Genomic DNA, 26,372 nt, shown 5'->3' on the forward strand with positions numbered 1-26,372 from the left:
AGTAATTATAAGTTTAAGATGTATAGATTAACAAATTTCCATAACGCACATACAATGAACTTTCGATGAACAACTGTGCCATGATGAAGGATGAATTCTTTGTTAATCAGAACGTCTTATTGACTGCAAGATGCTATCACAAGTATTGATTAGGAAAAAACATAATCAAACAAAAATAAAAAGTAAAAATAAGTAATTAAAAAAAGTAATTAAAATATAAATAAATTAATAAACAATAAATATATAAACAAACAAAAAAGTTACTTTCATTCATTACTTAATAATAATAATAATAATAATAATAATAATAATAATAATAATAATAATAATAATAATAATAATAATAATAATAATAATAATTATAATTATAATAATAATAAATAATAATAATAATAATAATAATAATAATAATAATAATAATAATAATAATAATATTAATAATAATAATAATAATAATAATAATAATAATAATAATAATAATAATAATAATAATAATAATAATAATAATAATAATAATAATAATAATATTATTATTAATAATAATAATAATAATAATAATAATAATAATAATAATAATAATAATAATATAATAATAATAATAATAATAATAATAATAATAATAATAATAATAATTATAATAATAATAATAATAATAATTATAATAATAATAACAACAACAGTGTGTACTTATGTCAGCGAAATGTTTCATTTCACTTTCATACATCTTACTTTGCAACAAAGTTGTTGCAACAACAAACCAACTATCACTGCTTTGACCACAGTCACCTTGAACACATAATCACATGTCTACATGTGACTCATCGCCTTAAACCAGATGCCAAAAGAGATTTTAAAAGCATAATGAACAGAAATGTAAAAATTTTAGTTTATGTTACTGTAAGAGATTTTGTTGACTTTCCACAATAAAACATAACTTAACACAATTTTCAATTTTTTTTGACGATAAAGTCTATTATTATCATCTAAATCAACCCGACTTAAAACCACTTTAAAGCGATGGGTCAAATATTCTTTATACATAAGCGCAATAGTTATACAGACTAAAAAAGATAGCAAGCCATTAATCTAAATTGCTCGCTCAGAGGACATAAGGATACTTGACAAAGTCCACTGGAAATTCTTTCAGTAAAGATGTGCCTTGTGTCTCAACAAAAGACGTGATTTCATAGCTTCGTTTACGCTCTGAAAGAAAAGAAGCATAAAGAAAAATAAAACAGAAGTTTGAAACTGTAGCCAATTAGACGTGAATTATCACATGAAATAGATTTTGAGTTAAACTTGTTAATCATACTCATGCCTTACTAAAATGATCACAGATTCTGCCCGGCATTGTGTTTTTTTCAGTCAGGTACTTTACACTGGTTACCTCACTTGACCCAGTCGTGAGTCGTGACCTATCAAGACAGTGACAAAAAAATGTAAGAGTGCTAATACAAAAAGGGAATACGTATTATATGAAATGTTTTGTTTCATATAGCCTTTAAAACTAATAAATAAAGTATAGTTAAGTACTTTGAGCAATGAGAATCTACCCAAATGTATTCTTTGATATTCATATTCAATATTAATGTCTTATTCGTAATTACTAACACATTTCTTTATTGGTTGCATTTGTAAAATTGACTAACAAGAATACATCAATAACATATTATGTGACCCAACATCTCAAATTGGAATTATGCGGGATGAACCAGATGCTAAAAAGTCAAATTAAAGTTAAACTGGACAAAATTATGAATGATTGATATTCAACAACCTGAAATATGATATTCATTCTCCTCAATAAAGTTTATAAACTCAATGCTACAAATTCAATTATCAGCATCTTAATCATCCCGACTTAATTCCGTTTTGAGGCAAGGGGTCACATATATGAAGTCCCAACTTACTTTCTGACTGCTCAAACGTGTGGAAATGCACGGGTTGGATGTAATTGACCAACAATGACATCTCCATTCCAGCAGAGGCTTCTTTCCCAGCGGTACCCTGGAGGGATGGAGACGACACATCTTAATCGAAAGTGTTTACAATAAAATTACAGAATCAAATTTATGCTTTTATGGAATGAATGAAGTTGACGTCACTTAGCTCTTGGTAATTGTTTTAAAACAGACATTTTAATGATTAGTTCTCATGAAATTATTATCAATCAGACTATAAGCGCTCAAGGTTAAACATAGTTTTGTGTTTTGGCGGATGTTGTCAGTATTTTACCTAAATACATCACATCAAAAATGTGCAATAGCCACTTAATGTGTTTGAAGCGCTTTACAATGGGTCCCAAGCCAACAGTAACTCTTAACACGATGCCTGGTATTATACAATTTTTCTATGAGGACAATGCTGTTACAAGTCCAATTTTATGCTCCAGAGGCTAACGCTAATTAACTGTTAATGTAAATAACAATAGGAAAAAAAAAAAAAGACAGCAACTGCACACGAACCGGAACCGTTAATACAATCATTCATGTCAAATGCTAAAGGTGGATTCAATTATGAAAGAGGTAGCTTTTGAAAGAAAAATGGCGATTAAAATTCTAAAGCATTACAAAACACTGGCTGAAATTTTCAAATTGGAAGATTGAGTTTACTGGTTAGCTAGCCAGTCCATTTTTACCACTCGCTACATTCCATCCCCTCCTTTACTTCTTTCCTCAACAAGAAAATAAAATTCAAGGTAATCATATATATTTATATTTATTGGTAATTTGAGTACAGTATCAATCCATAGAATCTATTCGTAAATATAAATAAAACAAACTTGGGATATAACTGAAGAAAGAGAGCTTTCATTGGCTATGATGGCAGCAAACAAAACAACACAAAACAAAATGGATGCTTTGAATAATTCACAAAAATAGTAGTAAATATTCTTTACAGATATTCTCTTTGTTTCTGTTTTTCTGGTATTTTCTTCGACGTTTATTTTAAAATCATTTGCTCACCTTTTCTTTCTTCATTTTTTGTCGCCTCTTCTTTTCTTCTTCTGTCAAAACTTTCTTCTGCTTCTTCTTCACTCTCTCCTTCTCCTCCTCCGTCATGGTCTCATCCTCCTCCTCACTGTCTGACGAGTCAGAGTCACTGTCAAACCCAAAGTCTCCTTCCCTTGACATCTCAGAGGCCTCTGTGCCTTCACTGGAGATAAAAAATCAATTTTCATTGGTTGGTCCTTACCACTATAAATAAAAAAAAGGCAATTAAATGTATAGGTGGTGATACATTTATTTGACCCTAAACTGCTAAGCTGTGGACTGTAAAAAGTAATGAACAAAATTGAATATAACAGCTTCAAAAAAGAACAAAATACCAAACACAGAATAACAAAAACAATAAAAACATTACTTTAAACACCAGCCTATCTACTAGATAGTCTATCTGGTTTTTAAAGTAATGCATTTACGTTTTTAAAATTATTTTTGTTGTTGGTTGAAGAATGGTTTGGAGTCCAAAATGTTCAGTAATAGGTACATTTTTTTTTCAACCTGTTATATTCATTTTCGTCTATAACTTGGTAGATTTATCTGAACACATCATCTGGTTTACCTTTAGTCAAAAACTGGAAAAGAACAAAAATAAAACCCCATAGAATTAGAATTTCATATCATTACAGCCCACTGTTTAAGGGGCGTGCAATATCCCTTAAATGTACCCAAAGCGCTTTACAAAGGGTTCCATGCCAACAGCAACATTTAATATGTAGGATTAGACGGGACACTTGTAAGCTGCTATTACAATTGATTCTAACAGAGACAATGCTGTTATCAGCCAGGTACTCATTTTACACATGAGTGCATTGAGAAAACGCAAACCCCCCCCCCCCCCAAAAAAAAAAAAAAAAAAAATAAACTGAGAAAATGGATGGAAGTGTCAAACTTTGCTCCACCCCACAGCAGGACTAAAACAGGTCCAAAGGCGAGTGTCATATGTTGTTTTTGTTTTTATTGGTTTTACGGCACTTACAACACATTAAGGTTATATCAGCGCCGCAGTAAATGGGAAGAAAATGGGAAAGTAAAAAGTTCTAGAATTACAATTAAAGCACCCAAGAAAAAGTAAGACATAGGGGAACTGGGGACAAATAGGGATCAGATGTAGATTCCAAACGCATACCACCAATGTACTTAGTTTGAGATCACCTTATAAGTCTCATCCGGACACAAGCACAAAATCCAACAAAGAGGAATACACTCAAATGCTTACATTATACATTCAAAATAACAAATGTAATAATAAATAACAGAGAGATGATTTACAAGGAAAAAAATATCATCTCCCAAAACAATAACTATGCATTTGACTGTTTCCCTCCCAGCTAGGACTCCGGTCAGGACCAGGACAAAATCAAGTAATCTCATTCCAAGACAAAGACAGAAAGCAGGTTTGAAAACAGATATAAGGGGATAGAAGACACAGTATGTACCCCCCCCCCCCTTGCCCACTATGGGAGGCGAGTGTCATATCACAAGACCTCAAAGCTGCTACTGGATTAAAATAACTGTTCTAACATTTGATGCAAAATCATGAAAATGTAAGTGATTTGAACACATAACGACTAAACACAATATAAAATAGAGTTAACCTGGAGATGGACAGATTTTTTTCCAGAGCAATCCTTGTAGGAGACTTTTGCTCTTTTGGTTCCTTGGACTCTACAGGTTCAGGGATGAGGGCGATTGGTGGCTGTTCTGGAGAAGTTGGGGGTGTCGGGCTGGTAGGACTGCTTGGGCTGTTCGGGGTGGTGGGGCTGGGGATGGGTCTTAGCTCCTCTGGTGATTCTGCATTGGGGTCTGTAGGGGCAGCGGGAGAGGCAGATGCAGGGACTTCCGAATTGGCCGTGGCTTCCATTTCAACATCCTCCTCTACTTCAGTTAGCCTTGTTTTGATGCTTCCCTCTTGGTTCTTGCGTAGTCTTTTGGACATGTTCTGGGCTGTGGATTAGAAGGGTACCCATAATGATGGTCTATAACTGAGTATCATCAATTATCACATAATAATCTACATTCACATTGTTTTCTCATAAGAACTTTCCTCTATTCAAATAAAATTAGGATTTTCCTTTTAAAAATATTTCTTTTGTCAGAAATGTGTAAGCATCTTACTGAGTTACAATAAAACATGTTTTAAATAAGTAAAAAATAAATTGATAGAAATTCACAAAAGTGAAAAAATAAAAAACCCCTAACTCAACTATTGATTAAATTTTCATTATAAAAACCCCCAGATAAATCTATCATAACAAAGAGCTATTTCTTTACCAGTTTGAATAACTTCAAAAACAAATTAAAGGAGAAAATCGCGATTAACTAATATTGCTAGTATTACCACAACATAACGTACAAATTACAATCTCTTCATATAAAAACACAAGTAAAACTCTATACAAACTTCACTGAGATTCTGACCATCAAGTTAATATAATATTTCTATTGAATATGTATATTGAATTATATATTCCCTTCTAGAGATAATTAATTATTTAGTCATGTAAAGTTTATGTACAATTCTATAAGGCAAAGATAGTAATGCAATGAAATGGCACTGAATGAAAGTGTTAGAGATAAATACCAGTGTCGTGGATGTCAGAATATTGCTGCACTGATTTGAAGACTGTCGTGTATTTAAATAAAAGGTTAAATTTGATTGCATTCTTTAGACAATATCCTGTGATCTACATGCTCACTATATTTGAAAGTCTGATTGCTTTCAAGCTGTTATAATGGACAATGATTTGCTTTGGTTTAATGTAAATGTTTGCTGCTCGAAGCTCGAAGAAATAAATAACAATGTGAAATTGAATGTAAGCTTCAATTTAATTATGAAAACAGATTATAAAAGTTGTAACAACACCACTACCACATCATCTCCTTCATCTGTAGTGTTTCATTCATCCTGTTAGTTGATAAAGGGGAAACCCGAAACGTCCATTTTATCTGTTTTCGTAATTAAATTGAAGCTTACATTCAATGTCACATTGTTGTTTATTGCTTTGATTTAAGAGTATTTACATAACAATTATCAGGCTTATAAATGAGTATTCGAACCCTTGAAAAAATCAAAATTTTCCCTCTTATTTTATTTGAAAGAATATACACTCAGAGATATAGTTTACTCGATTATTGATGAAAATTTTGATAAAATTCAAATGATTATTTCGCATTTTAAACTAGGGAAGAAAAAAAAGGGGGGCAAAACTGGACTGGTAGTTGAAAATGATTTGTTGGAATTAGGAATCAGATCAGATTTACTGCATATTAAAAAAAAATCATAATGTGTTCAAAATCTACAACAAAGGCTAGCAACTCTCAAACACGTTTAAGATTTCCGGCATTCTCCTACACATATTTCAAAACTTGTTTTAAAAAGTTATGACACCTTTTGTGCAAAAGCGAATCAACATAAGGGGCTACATGAGAGATTATTTGTAAAAATGATTTTAATATGAGTTTCTAACAAATAATGAAAATGTATGTTATTTGCTTAATAAAATGTAAAGTATTGAGCATTGTGAACATTTTCCTCCTTTAAATATTTATAAGCGTAAATAAATATAAAGTAAAATCAAAATGAATAAAATAAAAGTAAAATAAAAATAAATCAATAAAGTGATCATGAGTATATTATAAATAGTCCTTGAGATCTATTAACTTCAAATTATTAAAACTAATAAGGTTTAATGGAGAAAAAGTTAAGATTTCAACGTCACCCACGTGTTAATACCGAGAGTTATAAAGTAGTTGAAACATTCCTACTAAATATTACAGAACGTTTCCTCTCTTCTCTAATGAGATACCATTTCTACATATCCCAGTGTTGTCAAATAAAATCAACAGTATTGAAGTAAATAGTGTTGTCTTCTTGTTAAATCATATTGTGTAAATCAATAATAATTATTGGTCATTTGGTGAGGAATCACTCAGAGTGGATTTTGGCAAATAAAAAAAATAAAAATAAAAAAGATCGGCAAATACGGAAAGGAAACAAAACTGTATAATTTTATGAAAATCGCAATGGTTTTTATTGGCTAAGAGTGTATATATTGAGGATATAAAATAGGAAATGAATGGTTAAAAAAAAAAAAAAAATAAATAAAATAAAAAAAAAAAAAAAAAAAAAAAAAAACCCACATAAAATTGAAATTTATTAATTTTCAAAAATTCAAATAACGTTTTAACATTATTTTAAAATTTGATGAACATTCATCTTTTAGCTAAAGTATTTTTGAAAAAATTAAAATAGAAAAAAATCTAATATAATATGTTAAAACGAGAGATGGCAAATTGAATTAATTGATACCCATAAATAGATGTTTTGAAAATTCTATGAATAAAACATTACTTTCTTTTCATTTTCTATAATCATCATGTGAAAAATTTCTCAGACCAAGGGTGTTATTTAAAAAAAAATCAAAATAAAAAATCAAACAAGATATGTTTCAAACCAAACATTAAGAAGTAAGGTTAGAAAGCTATTTTAGAATGAGCGTGTCGAAGAGGCAAGTAGAGAAAGGTAGAATAATTATGACACACAGCTCATCTGCTGATCAGGTAGGCAAATCAAATCAAGTTAAATCTCATTAAAGTCTCTTGTTACCTTTCTTTTTAGCTGTCAAATAACAGAGTAGTAGGTATGTAATATTGAAACAGCATTGACTAAACTCATCAATTAATACAATCATTTTTGTGCTTGTAGGCTGAATTAACATAATGAACTACATAAGAATTTTTAAAAAATATCTTCAAAATTAAGTATTTCTTTGAAATAATGTGTCAATTGATCCATTTACTGCTGTAAATTTAATCAATCTGTTAGTAATAATAAGAATTCTAATATGGTGAGAAATTAGGACGGTTAACGCTCTGAGCACTTCCTCGTGATATGGAAGAGAGCTCAACAAATATAATAATATATTATTATTATTAACTCATATTTTAAAAAAATGCTTCTAGTCGTAAAATATAGGGGAGTGCAAATTCATGCAACAAAAACAGAACATATAATAATAGAAACGTGATGAAATTGTTCAGACATGGTAATACAATCATAATTCCACTTGCATAAAAAACCTTGCTCACTAAAGTAAGGTGAAGATATCAATCTCTTTGATTGTGATTAAGAGTCATCATAATCCCAGATTCCCTTTGACTTGAAGCAAAACTGAATAAAGATATCATTGCTAGATTTTCCGCCATTTCTTTTATAATTGCATGCAGACATTACGTAAGTAAACAAAATGTAAAGGTGAAGATATCAATCTCTTTGATTGTGATTAAGAGTCATCATAATCCCAGATTCCCTTTGACTTGAAGCAAAACTGAATAAAGATATCATTGCTAGATTTTCCGCCATTTCTTTTATAATTGCATGCAGACATTACGTAAGTAAACAAAACAATTAAAAAAATAATAATTAATTAAAAAAAAAAAAAAGTTGTGGAACAGTGGATAAATAAATGGGGAAGTTAATAAATAAATAAATAAATACACAGAAAATAAATAAACCAATAGATAAATAAATAAACATGGCAATAAAAAAATAAATACATAAATAAATAGATAGATTAAAAATGAATAAATAAATAAATAATACAAGAATAAATAAATAAACAATACAAAACATTCTCATTAATATGTTTAACTTTTTTCAACGTCCAGCGAAGAATTTAGGAAAATTTCAATCAACAATAACATAAAAAAAAATATTAAAAAAATAAGGAAGTGTATTGAAGCAAAGTCAAAGCGTGCTTACCTCTGTTTTTCCTAGACGATTTTTCTAGAACAGATATCAAATATGCAAAGTTGACAAGACTACATCAAGAATGGAATGAAAGGGACACGAACGACAGTCAAGAGGAAACACAACAACAACAACAACATATCAATCTAAAAGGACACACAACAGTTAGGCGGAGAAACACAAAACAACAACATATCAAACTAAAGAGGCAAACAACAAAAACAAAAACAACAACAATCCATATCAACTACTTCACATTTCATACTAACATTCGATCACCAAATTTTTTAATAGAGCTTTTACTCTCAGATAGCAGATCTTTGAATAATACAGCATTTACAAAAATCAGACCAGGGCTTTGAACTGCTAGCAAATGAATATAAAATTTAATTTAAAAAGAAATATTGAGCATTTATGTAGTGCAATATTCACAATATCCACTAACGTGCTCAAAGTGCTTTCTTTAGACATGTAAAATACATTATGGATATAGAATCCTATCAAATTTTACAATATTCTTTTTTTCATTTGATAATTTTTAGTCAATATAACAAAGAGACAAAGAGATGCATCCACATGAACACACAAATGCACTACCACACACAAACTTAAACACAAACGCACATGTACAACAGCAAAAAATGTGAGAGACATGCAAGAGACATCAACACGACCATGACATTGCAGGCCATCAAAGGTGCATATCACAAGAAATCAAATTGTTATCGTTACTGATTTACAATGTAAACAGTTTTGATCATACCCAAATAACATGCATTCTTTTAATACAACATATCAACATCATACAACACGTTAGAAGACACGCTTAAGAAGACAAAGTTTAAGCTTTTAGAAGAGCTGCTAATGAGATAACCATAGTACTTTTTTTTTTTTTCTTCTTCTAATTTCTCGGCTTCGTAATTTGAATGACATTTATAGTTTCTCCTGCCTTCTAATCCAAATTTAAAACATCAAGGAAGACAACAATTCATTATACAGTGCAGTCCGCTATAGATAAACTCTATAATAAAGAGTTTATCCTGCCTCTTTTCAAGGAAAACCTTTCATTTCAAAATGAGTGGTGGGTAAAAGTCCAGTAGCCTCCCCAATTCGAGAAAATGGAGTGGACGAGTCTTTACCATTGATGCATGCATAGTATTGTTGTCATTTGAAGACCTTCCTTTCCTTATTGCTTCTTTTGCTTGTTTTTTTATTGGGGTGGGGGTAGAGGGGCGGGGGGGGGGGGGGGGGGGGGAATGGAGGTGGGCCACTATGCCCGAAAACAGTTTATTTTAAGCAGACTGAGACCGAGACCAATTCATATTTAGTTAAACCACATTTTGTTTACCTGGCTTATATAAGGTAATATACAGGACCATATTAAATTAAAAAAAAAATAAACGAGATTTTATCTTCCACCAGTTTATCTGTTCAGGACTCCACTGTATAATATAATATATCAATTAGTCAATTAATCTTCTTATACTAGATCAAATTACTTCCATGCAATTTTCAATAAATAATAATTACACACAGTGCTTTGAAAAGCGAAAGTTGTGACAGCTTCATCATGCTGCAAGATTGTTTTTATCAACATTATACCATATGCCTCCTCATTTAATTCTTTTGATCCATGTTTTAAAATGAATTTTAACGAGAAATGAATGAAGCTTTGCTAGAGAACAAAACAGCAATGAAATGTACTTCTAATGCACAGTATCGCTATCTTAAAGTGGACACGCGGTGTCATGCACACGTCATCTTCAGGAATTGAAAACCCTCGATTGAATTCATCATTAATATTGTGTTTTCCACAACACATTGAAACATAGAACACCATGTTTATCAAGCTGAGACTATGACAACAGTTGAACTTTCAACACACGAGGACCATTCTGTACAGAGAAGTATTTACAATACAACATAATAAATCCAATACCTCTGTGAAAATGTTTCTTCTTGTTCTTGACGATGATCTTGCGTTTTAACAAATTGGGACTTGGCAGTGGAGTATCTTGTTTCAGCTTTAGAAATAGAAAAAAATTCATTTAAGACAATACCTTCCATGAAACAGACATACTTAATCTGCTCCTCTCAGATTCACAATGTTATGGAAAGATAGCAATATCATCTTGCTGATTATCATGACTTTTGGAGGCAAAAATTTCTCAAACAAGGCTTAGCATGCTAACAGAATTTAGAAAATCATTTTCAGTATGAAAATTATTTTTTTTTAAATAACAAGCCAGAATTAGAATTTTTCCAGGTTATTAGAAAAACAGACCAAGAAAAAAATTTATTTTACGTAACTTTTTATTGTAACCTTTTTATCATGTCTCATAAAAATAAATATGAATTACACATTTTTAATACACCACTATTAGACTTAATATACAACTTCTACATAATTGTTGCTAGGCTAATTAAGATTTAAAACAATAGTACTAGAAAAAGAAATATTATGTGTATTAAGTTGCGGTTCTTTTCTGTTAAAGTCACTGACATTAACATCGTCGTTATCATCATCAACATTTTACCATCATGGCAATCGGATTTCTACTCACAGGATTGCTCTCCAGAGGGTTTATAAGTAGCATATCTCCAAAAATTGTCCTGCAATAGTTGGCCATCTTGGCTTGCTGTTTAGGACTGGTTACAGAAAAGAAGAAGAAAAAAAGAACGAATAAATAAACTAACTCAGCCAAACTGAGTCCTATTATCAATGTGCATTAAAAAAAAAAAAAAAAAAAAATCTCACACGTAGCTTCCTTTTCAAAGTGAATTCAATGCTGCTAGGGGCTGTGGACCGTAAACAGTAATGCACAACAATGTATTTATCAGCTTCAAAAACTGAGAATCAAAATGTTTCGTGTTCGGTTTTGTTCTTTTTTTTTTTTTGAAAGCTTTTAGGTCCTTTTTTAATTCACTGAAAATCTATTGTGCATTTTTAATGGAAAGACTAAATATGATTATCGAAAATATATCAGGGAAATATTCTATCAGTTTGATTTCCACACTGCCTTAGTCATACTTTATTTGACCTCTCGATTTCACTTTGTGTTTATTCTCGCTTATATTTCATGGAGTCCTTTGTGCTCAACTAGAAATATTATTTATCACTATGACTAAGTAGATATGATATCGTTTTAAAAATTGATATATTTCATAAGAAGAAAAAACTGTGCTTCATTACATATACAAAACTTTTGATTCCCAAAACAACGTTGCAATGCAAAGACAGTTTCAATTTTGGAAATCAATAAAACTGTTTGCTGCAAATTAGATATTTTCTGAAACAAATGTCTACAAAAAAAAAAATCACATTTTTTTTATCATACAAAATAAACACTAAAGATATATAAAAAGCTATCATGATCCCGATTTCTGAAACATCCCAATGAAGAAGATGAAGGAGGACTTAGCATGTTTGCTGGATGGTGGAGGGAGTTATCATGAAAACAGCATATAAATGGACATCAGAAATCGCAACAGAGGAAGGCCACTGGAAACATAGAAGACTGCAGTCACTGGCACTCCTTACTGTCGACCTTAAAATAACGTCTCAGAGAATAAGGCTGAGTGAGGTAAGTCATTACAAATACAGAGATTTATGAAAAAAGACTTCGAATTGAAAAAAAAAAAAAGGGTTGGAAAATAAGTGTGATCAGCCCACCTGCAATGGTTTTCAAAAGACAGGATGACAGGGTATTCTGATGTTTTAAATGCACTCTGGGCTATGGCTTCAATTACATCCTGTGGAAACAAAAATATTATTTTTTTAAAGATTTCATTTTATCGATAAGTAATCTATTAATTAATCTATTTGCAACTTTTACTGTGTACATAATATGTACTTGTCTTGCATGTGGTGATTAGTGAATAGGAATAAATTACAATGTAAAATTGAATGTAAGCTTCAATTTAATTACGAAAACAGATAGAATGGACGTTTCGAGTTTCCCCTTTATAAACAAACAAGATGAGTGAAACACTACAGATAAATGAGATGATGTCGTAGTGACGTTGTTAAGATGAATAAACAAAACAGTGATGGGCGTTTCACATTGTTATTCATTTCTTCGAGCTTCCAGCAGCAACATTTACATTACCCAGTATTCTTCTGAGTGAATAGGAGCGTGTTTGGATGGGCGCATTTTTATATCGTGAAGCGTGTAAATAGGTTGTAAAAAGAATAAGAATTTAAAAAATCCCTTTATTCATCTCCAAGAGGAAATTTGTCTTTATTTAAGGTCTATTCCAAGGAAAGACAGGCATCAGCTGTAGTGCAGCACCACAAAATAAGTCGGAACAGGGTGACTTTATCAAGGCTACGCAGCGTGGTGGGTACTTGAACTCAGTACTCTTTGGGTATAAAGCAATAACAATGCTGACAATGACTAATGCCGATTCCTCCATTGTTTCGTTTATTTGAAATTGTTCAACGCCATCTACTAATGGCAATCCATTCATTGTGTTTTGTTGACAAAGGGAACAAACTCTATAAGTCCATATCATCTGTCCTGCCTTGTAAATCAAATTAAAGCTTACAATGAGTTTTCTTATTGTTATTTATTTCATTGGTGTTGTGGGAAATATATATATATATATATATATATATATATATATATATATATATATATCCCCCACCCCCAAAAAAACCCCAAAAAACAAGAGCCCCCCCCCCCCCCCCCCCCCCCCCCCCCTTTCCAGAAAACAAAACAAAACAAAATAATGCAATTCAATACAATAAAAACACATCATATGCTTAATTAATTTCAGAAATTCAATAGTCTATGGCAATACCCAATGTAAATTTCCAGAAGTGGATAATTATTAAAGTTCATCTTATCTTATGTTACCTTGAACAAGATTTCAGTACACATGGTGTGTATATATATATATATATATATATATATATATATATATATATATATATATATATATATATATATATATATATATATATATATATATATATAACAAGAAACAACCTCTCCCCCCCCCCCCCCCCCAAACCCCCAAAAAAACCCAAAAAACAATAGCCCATTTCCAGAAAAAAAAAACAAAACAAAATAATGCAATACAGTACACTAAAAGCACATCATATGCTTAATTAATTTCTATGGCAATACCCAATGTAAATTTCCAGAAGTGGATAATTATTAAAGTTCATCTTATCTTATGTTACCTTGAACAAGATTTCAGTACACATGGTGTATCCGTGGGTGATGACAGGCTCCATGTCCGAGTCTTTGCCATCCCAGCAATCCAACTCGATACAACGACAGCCACTGAGGAGAACTTGGTGGTACACCTCCACTGCCGACTTGCTGGTAAACTGATGGCCTGTAGGTGTTGATTAAGATTGTAAAACGGTTGTGCGGCTATGTGGTCTAGTGGTATGACACTCGCTTTTGGATTGGAAGGTCCTGGGTTTGAGCCTCGCTCGGCGCATAGTTGAGTCCCTGGAAAAGCCTCTTTACTCACATTCTCTCATCGTACTCTGGTGTAAAATGAGTACCCTGGCCGTTAACAGCGTTGTTTCTGTCCGAAAAAAAAATGTAATATCGCCTAATAGGCGTGTTGTCCCGTCTTATATGTTATGTATTGCAGTTGGCCAGGGCCCCTTGTAAAGCGCTTTGAGCACGTTAAGTGGGTATTGCGCTATATGAAAGCTCAATTAAAAACACAAACAACGTAAATGTAAATGTTTCTATGGTTTCATCAAGCTCAATATTCTTTTTATAATACTTCAATGATTTATACAGTAGGCGACAAAGTTCCATTTTTATAGTTTAGGTAGCAGTTATGTGTTGCGGTTAACTGTAAGATATGTGTTGTAAGATGAGTTGATGACGTAATGTGCTAAGGGTACCAATAACTATAATATTGGAAGACGAGTTGGTCACGTGATGTGCTAAGGGTACCCATAAGATGTGTTGTGAGACGATTCATTAAGTATGGTGATAATCTAAGGGTACTTGTAAGCCATATGGTGTAATATGAGTTGATGAAGTAATGTGTTACGGGTACCTATATGATATGTGTTGCGAGAAAGATTGATAAAGTAATGTGCTAGGGTTCCTGTAAGATATGTGTTGTGAGACTAGTTGATGAAGTAATGTGTTACGGGTACCTGTAAGATATGTGTTGCGAGACGGGTTGATAAAGTAATGTGCTAGGGTTCCTGTAAGATATGTGTTGTGAGACGAGTTGATGAAGTAATGTGTCAAGGGTACCTGTAAGATATGTGTTGTGAGACGAGTTGATGAAGTAATGTGTCAAGGGTACCTGTAAGACCTGTGAGACAAGTTGATGAAGTGATGTGCTATGTGTGAGTACCTGTAAGATATGTGTTGTGAGACGAGTTGATCAAGTGATGTGTTATGGGTACCTGTAATATTTGTATTGTGAGACCAGTTGATGAAGTGATGTGCTATGAGTACTGTAAGATTTGTGTTGTGAGACGAGTTGATGCAGTAATGTGTTAAGGGTACCTGTAAGATATGTGTTGTGAGACGAGTTGATGAAGTAATGTGCTAAGGGCTGGTCCATGTCCTGACTGAGATCAAGCTTATCAGCTGGAATGAGTTGGTTGTCGTCACTCATCAGAAATCGCAAGAAACCCTCAAGAGATAAATGACCTTGGTGGTAGGAGGGAGAAAGAGAGCAGAACATAGATTAAATTATAAAACAACCACAACAGCCGTTTTTGTATTTTGATAGTATACACGATCTTCTCATCGGGCCTTTACTTACCCTTTATCAATCTAAAGTTTAAGATACGGCGAATCAAGATTTAAAAATAGAAATCCTTGTAACATTATTTACAAAACTACTTTTTTTTAAAGTACCTAAATTGAGTGGTATGTTGTATATCTTAATAGTTGTATTGCAATCATTTAAAAGCTTCCTTGAATGATGACGTATAATTTAATTTACTCTAAAATGATTTTAAAAGAGAATTCAATTTATATCCTTGTTTTAAAGCCTTGATTTATATTCTTTTTTTTTTCTCAGTATTTTAAATCCATGTGTGTCATTTTCAGACAATTTCAGCGTCATAAGGTCGAAATCACTAAACATAAGATATAATTGAAAAGCATTTCATAAATACACTTTGCAATAAATGTCAGTATATATACATATACCTGATAAAATACATTCATAATTATGTGGGCAGATGTATTATATTATATATATCATAAACATATTCGAATTTTGCTGTAAATTTTACTACCGTAAACAGACACCAAGATCTACAAACCACCATGCTAATCTTGGTGACCTACTTCATGTAAACTAGACAAAAAGCATCTCATGTATGTCATTTTAATCCATGCACAAACACACTCATCAAACCGATAATTTCATCGTTTTCTAACTCAAGTCTGCTATTGTACACTCATGCTTTTAATAACAGGAGAAAAGTCACGGGGGTTGTTAAGAAATGCTCATATTCACATTGTCAATACGTCTGATATTTCAACATTTTTTAAAAGGTCAAAGAACTGTATGAATTGAAATTAAATAATAATAATAATTTAAAAAAAAACAAAACAAAACAAAACAAAACACAAAAAAAAAAAAAACAAAAAAAAACAAAAAAAACAAACAAAAAAAACCCCAAAACAAACAAACATAAAAACCCCAACAACTTTCTCAATTAATTGCCATCAGACAAAAATTTCAAACAGGTTTAAATAAACGCTTAATTAAAAGCGGAACCAAAACACAAGAGGGCTAGGTAAAGTAAGGAAGTCTAGAAAGAATTTTAAATAATGTATTATTTTGTGCATTGTGTGAGGATGGTTTAAAAAAATTCCCATCACTTAAAATTTGCGATTATTTTTTCAACAAACCATATCTATAATTCATAAAGACAAAAATGTAAATCTTAATAACACGTGAATTCAAAATGAGAGAGAAAAGAATGATAAGTAGATAAATGCATGGAGAGAGAGAGAGAGAGAGAGAGAGAGAGAGAGAGAGAGAGAGAGAGAGAGAGAGAGAGAGAGAGAGAAAGAAAGAGGGAGAGAGAGAAAGAAATAAAGAAAGAAAGAGAGAGAGAGAAAGAGAGAGAGAAAGATATTATATATATATATATATATATATATATATATATATATATATATATATATATATATATAGAGAGAGAGAGAGAGAGAGAGAGAGATTAGGCTATTTTCTATTTCTTTTTTTTTTTTCTTTAAAAAAAGATGTCGATATCTCTATAGAAATAAATTATGATTATTGAAATATGTTATCTTAAAATAAATAAAAAGCAATAATTATCTAAAAAAAAGTGTCTACCATTACCATGTCACAGCACCACGACAAAAGAATAACTTAGCGTTACACACATTTATTAATATCTTCAATTCTTCTAAAATACGGAACAGCTTCCATATTTCTGAATCATCAACTTTAGAAGGAATAAAAATATTGTAAATACTACTACATATTTCAAATCCCGACATTCACCTCACGTGATATGTAGATCCAACTGCCACACTCAGCAAGTTGGTTTTGTTTTTATTTTGTTTTTGTTTGTTTGTTGCTTTTTTGTGTGTGTGTTTTATTCTTAGATACTAATTCTAACATGAAGTGAGCAAGTAAGCATAGGGAAAAATGGCTTCAATACTCCTGAAAAAGTATGATTTTTTTCACATTTTCAGTTAGATACCTTTACTTTCTCCTTTCTAAAACTTAAATAACTACATCAAAACATTATTAATCTGTCTTATTTTCTATGCCTTAATTTCGACAATAACCGATAACTTTTTGTCAAAATGTAAAAGCGATTGGACTTAAAATGTGTAAGACAAATGATGTGTCAAAATTCAGGCCATTGATCTTGATCACGTGATATTGTATTTCACAATGAACGTCCACTACTTCAAATGAAACCAAAAAAAAAAAATAATAGAAAAATAAAAAAATAAAAAAATAAAATGTAGATTCAAGTCACACTACAATATTTCAACTTATACCTTCTGCCTACCCCTTATTTCTAAACTACATTTATTTCAAAATGTTAATAAAATAAATAATGATGATAATTTTATGATCTAAATATTGTTTTCTTAGAATGATTCTTCTTCTTCTTCTTCTTCTTCTTCTTATCATCATTATTATTATTATTATTATTATTATTATTATTATTATTATTATTATTATTATTATTATCATTATTATTATTATTATTATTATTATTATTATTCTTCTTCTTCTTCTTCTTCTTCTTCTTATTATTATTATTATTATTATTATTATTACTATTATTATTATTTTGGGATAAATCAAGGACAGTCATGAACTGAGGTTAAAAATTTGGTTGAAAAAAAAAAAAAAGAAACTATGCAACAAAATCTGCACCAAATATCATTTAAAGAATTAAAGGTTCTGATTGGATGTATTGTTTTCAAAGCAGTAACCAATAGTCAAATATTCAAGTCATTCAAATAAGCTTGTAACATGCCTTCCTTCCGCCTGGCTGTCCTTATCACACTTTTGATTTTCATGTTCATGTATCCTTTCAAGCACTGTCAATTTCCGATATCAACATATTCTAAGCTGTCCTACCATATTTTCTATTTAATTATACGCTATCTAAATCCACTTTACCAGCAGACAAACGATATCAACAACAAAAAGACAATAATAATAATAATAATAATAATAATAATAATAATAATAATAATAATAATAATAATAATAATAATAATAATACTAATACTAATAATAATATTTTCCTCTTCCAACATTCATTACATAAGTGCACATCACAGCCCCAGTGTAAACAAAAATCATAAAGCTTATAATATATAATCTATCTTAATAAAGAAAAATCTTCATTATCTCAAGGTGACAGGATCCTATGAAACGTAACAATATATTTCTTTTTTTTTTTTCTAACAAAGAGAGAATCAAAAAGAAAAGAAAAAGAAAAAGAAAAACGAGAAAGAAAATAATAATAATAATAATAATAATATAATAATAATAATAATAATAATAATAATAATAATAATAATAATAATAATAATAATAATAATAATAATTCTTAAAAAATATTAATATATAAAAAAATACTAATAATAATAATAATATAATAATAATAATAATAATAATAATAATAATAATAATAATAATAAAAATATTATTAATGATGATGACGATGATGATGATGATGATAATAATAATAATTCTTTTAAAATAATAACAATAATAATAATAATAATAATAATAATAATAATAATAATAATAATAATAATAATAATAATAATAATAATAATAATAATAATAATAATAATAATAACATTAATAATAATAATAATAATAATAATAATAATAATAATAATAATAATAATAAATAATAATAATAATAATAATAATAATAATAATAATAATAATAATAATAATAAATAACAAAATAAAACCCAACAAAACAAAACAAACAAAAAACAAAACGCAAACCCATTCCAGAATATTAAGATCATAGCTCGGGAGAGGTTCAAAAGATGGAGAAGGGGATGGAGTCGGGGAGTTGGTAGAGGTCAAAATGTGTGACGAGTGCAAAAAATGATAGAGCAATAAAGGAAACTTGTTGAAACCCTGAACTGCAAAATAATTGAACACAAGGATGGAATGAAACGGCTTCAAACTGAAATATCAGCCTTTATTTACGAGTCTGCTATCCTACAATGCAATAACTTGTCCCCTTGCTGTAATGCAATTTACTCTCTAACCAGCACAAAATAATTTGATTAAAAGTAATGATAAATGCGAAGCCCATAATTTTTATTCCGTTTTTTTTTTTTATTTGTGGATGTATGCAATTGCAACTCTATTCATCTAAAATGGTTTGACGTATGGTAAGGTATACTCCATTAAAGAAATGATAAATTAAATGTATTCGTTTTTGGATTGTTAAATTGGACGTATTCTTCTCAAAATGGGACGACATCAGTGTGCATCTAATGCTTACATACAATCTGCTTGAAAATAAATGTCTTCGATGAGGACAGTGAGTCTTTGTGTATTAAACGCAACCCCCCCCCCCCCCCCCCCGCCCGAAAAAAAAGACCAACACCCTCCCTGCCCGAATAAAATTAAAATAAAAACAAACCCAAAAATTAAAAAAAAAACAACTCCCCCCTCCCAAATAATTAAAAACAAAGAAAGAAACAAAAAAAAAAAAAAAAAAAAAAACACCACCAAAAAACATTAAAAAAAATAAAATATATATATATATATATATATATATATAAGCTAGCTAGAAATTTCATAAATAACCTTAATGAAATGAAACAGAAGCTTCAATTTATTAAGGAACTGTGTATTCAGTCCACCGGAAATAAAAATATTTAAAAAGGACTAAATATCGTCTATACTTACCTTAATCGATGCTGACGACATTGATACTAAGCCTATAATAGGCATCATCAGAAATGGAAAGGCATACAATTTATGGCAATTCAACGGCTGAATAATATCATTTAGAGCGTTTTATTTACTCTCGGAAAGTCTTGATTGAGAGTTGTTCGAAATCGGGCGACTGAGATAGATCTCCCAGATAACCATTGACCTTGCCAATTTGGCTGAACTTGGCCACACAGAGAATAATTTTTCTACAATTGATTTAAAATTAACATTTATTTATCTATTTTATTTTTTTTTTCCTAGTCCGTTAGAATTTTTGTCATTATCAAATCCGATGAGTCTTCCAAGGAGATCAGTGTTTTAGTATTGCTTGCCCAAGTAAGGTTCTATTTGGTCACTTTTCACATTGATCACTGGGCTCGAGCACGGCTGAGCCTCAAGGCCTCCCTCCCCCCCACCGCCGCGGGCAGTCTTGACTTTGTCTTCTTCCAACATCCTTTTCTTTCAAAAATGTTCCTTGTCCTTTGTCTTGTATGGCTAGTCTATTGTTTATTGTCTATTATGTACTGTAAAACTAGAATTGTTTGACTGGTATCCCATTTCTTCCTTTCTACTAGCCCTAAAATGATCTCAATGTTTTATAAGGGCCATCAAACCTTTACAAACAATAGAGTCCTTAAAAGAATGGAGAGTCATCTTCCTTGCGGATCATGCCGATATTGCCTACACCAAAATTGTCCCAACCCGTAACCTTATAAATAAGGATTGGAGCCAAAAGGAAAACAAATGTGTGAGTACAAGTAGCTACAAAGCGGTCCTTAACCTCTCTCTCTCTCTCTCTCTCTCTCTCTCTCACTCTCTCTCTCTCACTCTCTCTCTTTCTCTATCTCTAATCTATCCTCTCTCTCTCTCTATCTTTCTCTCTCCCCCCCCCCTCTCTGACGCTCCCTTAAACATATTCAATACCCTATAGCTATAAAGTTATTCATTTTTCTTTTTATTTTCTTTCCTTTTCTCTTTCTTTTTTGTTGTTGTTGTTGTTGTTGTTTTTTTGTTTTGTTTGTTCGTTTTTGTTAAGTTTATCTCCGGACTCATATTGTCTCGTACAAGGAATGCAGATGGCAATAAATTTTGACGTCTCAATGTGTTCTAAAATTAAAATAATAATCTTAGAAGTGAGTAAAAGTAAATAAATAAAAACATGTTTAAAGTCAATCCAACTTCTCGAGTCACCAGGAATGGTGTCAACGTGTTGAAGTTGAAAATCAAGAATTTTTTGCCAAGGGAGACCCCAAAAAAAGAAGAAAAAAAAAAAGAAAGAAAGAAAATATTATGCCTAGAAAGGAGCTCGAACCCCTAACTCACCCCACCCCTGTTACAGTTACGATGTGCTAAAACAGCCGGCCAACTAACCTTCTCGCACTCGGTCAAACAGTTAAGCCCGTATAATCTCTTCCGGTGGACAGAATACACAGCTGTGTATTCAGTCCACTGGTGAACGGAAAACACAGTTCCATTTATTACACGAAGACAGTTAATGTGGACGTTTCGGTTTCCCCTTTATAACAAAACACGACAATGAAACAATTATCTAGTGTTTCATTTCATCGTGTTTTGTTAATAAAGGGGAAATCCGAAACGCCCCATCGTACATCTTCACTGAAGATTCCATTTCATATCGTTTCGTTATTCATTTCTTTGAGCTTCGAGGAACATCAATTTCATTAATTTACTTCATTAAATAAAATGTCCTTTTCCTTTCCTTTTTTGAAAACATAATACATCATTTGAAGCCATTTCGTTTCAACTTTTGTGTCAGCAAATTTGTTGTGCAAATGAGAAAGGATAAGAGATAATAAGTAATGTCATAATGTAACGGTTTCAAAACAAGGAGTCATGAGCCATAGACTTGCACAAGACAAGTGTGATGTGTTCTTACCTTTCTCTGAAACAAAAGGTAAAGCAGTGGAAGGTTATTGAACATAAAAAATACAATTACATACATACATATATATATATATATATATATATATATATATATATATATATATATATATATATATATATATATCGTGTTATGATACGAATGTGGTTAAAAAGAGTGCTCCTGATGGTGACTATACAGAGACCTGAAACATAAATTAATAACTAGAGGTGCCTAAATGAGTCAATAAAACGGAGATAAAGATAAAGGGAGTAAATCTGACTCATGAATGAACAACACAAAACAAACGACGTTTCGGCCTTTATTTATTTTTGAATAATATGGATAGTTTGTTTTGTGTTTTTAAAATTTTATATATATATAATTTAATTAAATTTATCTCTTTCCTTTATTTTAAATATAACTTTGAAACGCATCATTCCACTCCCGTTCTCCCACTTCCATTCTCTCTCTCTCTCTCTCTCTCTCTCTCTCTCTCTCTCTCTCTTTTTTTTTTTCTTTCTCTCTCTCTTTCTCTCTCTAACTATCTATCTCTCTCTCCTATTTTTTTTTCAATATCTTAACAGCGGAGGTAGGGGGGCACTAATTACTTTAGTATTCTTCAATAACCCCCCCCCCCCTCCCGCCATCCCCCTACCCTATTCTTGACACATACACACACACACACACACACACATATATATATATATATATATATATATATATATATATATATATAGTTTTGATATCATTACGTCATCTTATTGTCTCTCTCTCTCTCTCTCTCTCTCTCTCTCTCTCTCTCTCTCTCTCTCTCTATTCTATTGCACGCGCGCGCGCACACAGACACACACACACACACACAAACATTTATACATTTTCATCTATATTATTATGACAATCTAATATAATAATAATAATAATAATAATAATAATAATAATAATAATAATAATAATAATATATATATATATATATATATATATATATATATATTGTGATTATTTGAAAAAGGCCAAAGGCCGAAACGTCGTTTGTTTTGTGTTGTTCATTCATGAGTCAGATTTACTCCCTTTATCTTTATCTCCATGAAACATAAATGCAGACGACAATATCGCGGTAAATATCTTAATAATAATAATAATAATAATAATAATAATAATAATAATAATAATAATAATAATAATAATAATAATAATAATAATAATAATAATAATAATAATAATAATATTAATAATAATAATAATAATAATAATAATAATAATAATAATAATAACAATAATAATCCTAACAATAATAATAATAATAATAATAATAATAATAATAATAATAATAATAATCATAATGATGATGATGATGATGATGATGATGATGATGATGATGACGATGATTGAAATATATATATATATATATATATATATATATATATATATATATATATATATATATATATATATATATATATATATATATATATATATATATATATATATATATTAGTCGTGTTGCATTAATAATAGTGTGTTTATCAAGAAATAGTGCAGATAAAAATATATAAATGAAATGCAACACGGTTTGTGTTCATCATTCTCACGTGCTAAAATTGCATGACACAATCAATAGAAAATATCAATTCTGGTTGGAGATTGTAGATAGGATTACGCAAGAATTATTATTTTTCCTTCATTGATTTCTCAGTGATTCAAAATTCGATATAATTTAATTTAATGATGCATGACCATTTTTCTATATTACAGGGGGGGGGGGGGGGGGGGGGGGGAGAGGGCAGGGGAAAGAAAAGTGTGTTGTTTGCCTTTATGGTTTTTAATTATATTTCGTTCTAAAGGCCTATAGACTGTTTTTTCAACAAAAATAAAAAAATTACCATTATCTGGGGGATTTGCAATATCATCATCATCATCATCATCATCATCATCATCATCATCATCATCATCATCATCATCATCATTATCATCATCAAACTCCTTCTTCTTCTTAACGATGGTGATAATGACGATGATAATAATAACAACAACAATAACAATAGAAATCATTTATTCCAAGTCTTTCCATACATACATGCATAAACAAATCAAGGCGAATTACTTTCGCCTCATTTTAAATCAAAATCACACCCAAAGAAATTAATGATTCTGAATTTTACCTATGCATAGGAAATGCGCTTAGTAGAGTATACAATATCAAATATAATTAATTCAATTTAAAGCCATACATCTAACCATTAATCTATATGAAATACACACCAAAGCAATTTCCAGGTGACCCAGTCTGTGTTAGTGTGTTGTGTGTCATTGTGTACAATGATGAGTCGGAAAACAATTTAAGACTAAAATTATCTTGCTTGTTTAAAAATTCTTATTGATTGAGATTTAAATAATATGAGGTTTCGTTTGGACTTGACAAGACAGTGAATAATATGGTCTAAATTTGTATTCGATGCTATGAAACGTATACATTCATTGGTGACTTTTAAAAAATCATTCTTCTTATTTCTTGTTCCTATCAAAGGCTCTTAAAGGATTAACCCATGGTATGATATGATATGATATGATATGATATGATGCGATATGATATGATATGACATGGATAGATATGATATGATATGATATGATATGCTATGATATGATATGGCATGATATGATATGATACGATACGATACGATACGATACGATACGATATGATATGATATGATATGATATGATATGATATGATATGATATGATATGATATGATATGATATGATATTATGATTATTTTTTATCTGGTGCATTATAACTCTGCAACCAAAATAGCGTCCTATCCAATGGGTAGCACAGTCGTCACCGTCCGTTTCTCGCTATGGAAACTTGGGATAAATTTCAAAATTTCATTTCATGGGCCCTTAGCCTCTGAGGAACACTTATTACTGAATACACTTGACAAAGAAAAGTATCTGATCTAAACTGGAGTGAAACAGTTCAGTCAAATCGCAGGTTCAAATTTATACCACAAGTCCATGTTCTACGTGCTAGATAACTAACTGTCCAATTTCGTGGCCTCTGCATCATATTATACAGGATCGCCCCCCCCCCCCCGCCCCTTTCTCCCTTCCCCCCAGATCCTCTTCCTCACCACAGAAAGAGAAAAGATATAAGGGTAAAATCAAACGTAGCATATACTTTGCCGGCAAGATAAAGGCCATCTTGAAAAACTGAAATACTGAAAATAAACTCAAAAGTATGTAGTAACATTCAATACTAACGAAAGAGTGAAATTGGAGAGGCTTCGTATAGGAACGATACAAACAATGGACGTTTCGGGTGCAAACCCTTCGTCAGCACAACAATACAAAAATTAACGTGGAAGACAAATAAAATAAAATAACATGCAAAACACTTGTATCGTCTGTACTCAATGGTGGTTGCAGTTGCAGTTGCAACCACCATTGAGTACAGACGATACAAGTATTGTGCATTTTATTTTATTTGTATTCCACGTTAATTTGTGTATTGTTGCGCTGACGAAGGGTTTGTAACCGAAACGTCCATTGTCTGTATCGTTCCTATACGAAGCCTTTCCATTTTCACTCTTTCGTTAGTATTTTCACGATCACAGGCTTCAGGCAGCCCCTACCGTTTTCTAGTAAAGTTCAATCTTTCTTTGGCAGCGGCGTTGAATGAGAAACTATTTTCAGTTGAAATGGTGGAATCAATAACTGGGCAACTCTATAGCCATTTGTATTATTGATCCATGGCCAGCTCTGACGTCACCAACGATATTCTCTACACTCGTTTCAGAAATAAGGTGAATGAATCTTAAACTTATATCATATCCAATTAACAAAAAAAAAAAAAAAAAAAAAAAAAAAGAAACGAACAAACAAATTATTTTGTATCCGAGATCAAATTAAATGAACGAATGAATGGATGGACGAACGGATGGCTAAATAAATGAATGGGTAAATGAATGGAAGAATTGATGAATACATGGATGGATTGATAGATGATTGAATCAATGAATGGATGGGTAAAAGAATGGATGAATAATGAGTGGATGAATGGATGAGTAAGTGAATAAATGAATGGCTAAATGGATGGATGAATAAACGACAAAATGAGTGAATGAATGAACTAATTGAATATTGGAATAACATATGAATATACTTTTAAAATGGCAAAACTAAAATATAATAGTTTTGTTTAATACAAAACACCATCGTCAATTAAGATTAATAAATTCACCAATCCAATTAGCAACGTTAATAATTTCATCGGCTATCATCAATCTGTCACTGTGCTTTGGCGGGTGGTTGTTA

General features: G+C 30.8%; 1 protein-coding gene across 3 annotated transcripts in view; it reads right to left on the reverse strand.

Moving 5' to 3' along the window:
• The window catches only part of LOC144966522 (1-phosphatidylinositol 4,5-bisphosphate phosphodiesterase classes I and II-like), a 216,609-nt gene that overhangs the window by 26,951 nt on the left and 163,286 nt on the right, over window positions 1–26,372 (reverse strand). For 2 of the 3 annotated variants that reach the window (XM_078903172.1, XM_078903163.1), the window contains exons 10-18: window positions 15,252–15,398; window positions 13,943–14,100; window positions 12,428–12,507; window positions 11,319–11,403; window positions 10,694–10,778; window positions 4,601–4,949; window positions 2,967–3,156; window positions 1,911–2,007; window positions 1,119–1,203 (exon numbers count right to left, since the gene is read on the reverse strand). In XM_078903172.1, coding sequence (XP_078759298.1) covers window positions 1,119–1,203; window positions 1,911–2,007; window positions 2,967–3,156; window positions 4,601–4,949; window positions 10,694–10,778; window positions 11,319–11,403; window positions 12,428–12,507; window positions 13,943–14,100; window positions 15,252–15,398 — 1,276 coding nt within the window. Of the gene's footprint in view, window positions 1–1,118; window positions 1,204–1,910; window positions 2,008–2,966; window positions 3,157–4,600; window positions 4,950–8,766; window positions 8,791–10,693; window positions 10,779–11,318; window positions 11,404–12,427; window positions 12,508–13,942; window positions 14,101–15,251; window positions 15,399–26,372 lie in introns of all 3 variants that reach the window. The other variant, XM_078903156.1, reaches the window with a different exon arrangement.

This window comes from Berghia stephanieae, chromosome 1 (assembly GCF_034508935.2).
Source record: "Berghia stephanieae isolate SIO BIC M18660-M18661 chromosome 1, UCSD_Bste_1.3, whole genome shotgun sequence".
Lineage (NCBI taxonomy): Eukaryota > Metazoa > Mollusca > Gastropoda > Nudibranchia > Aeolidiidae > Berghia > Berghia stephanieae.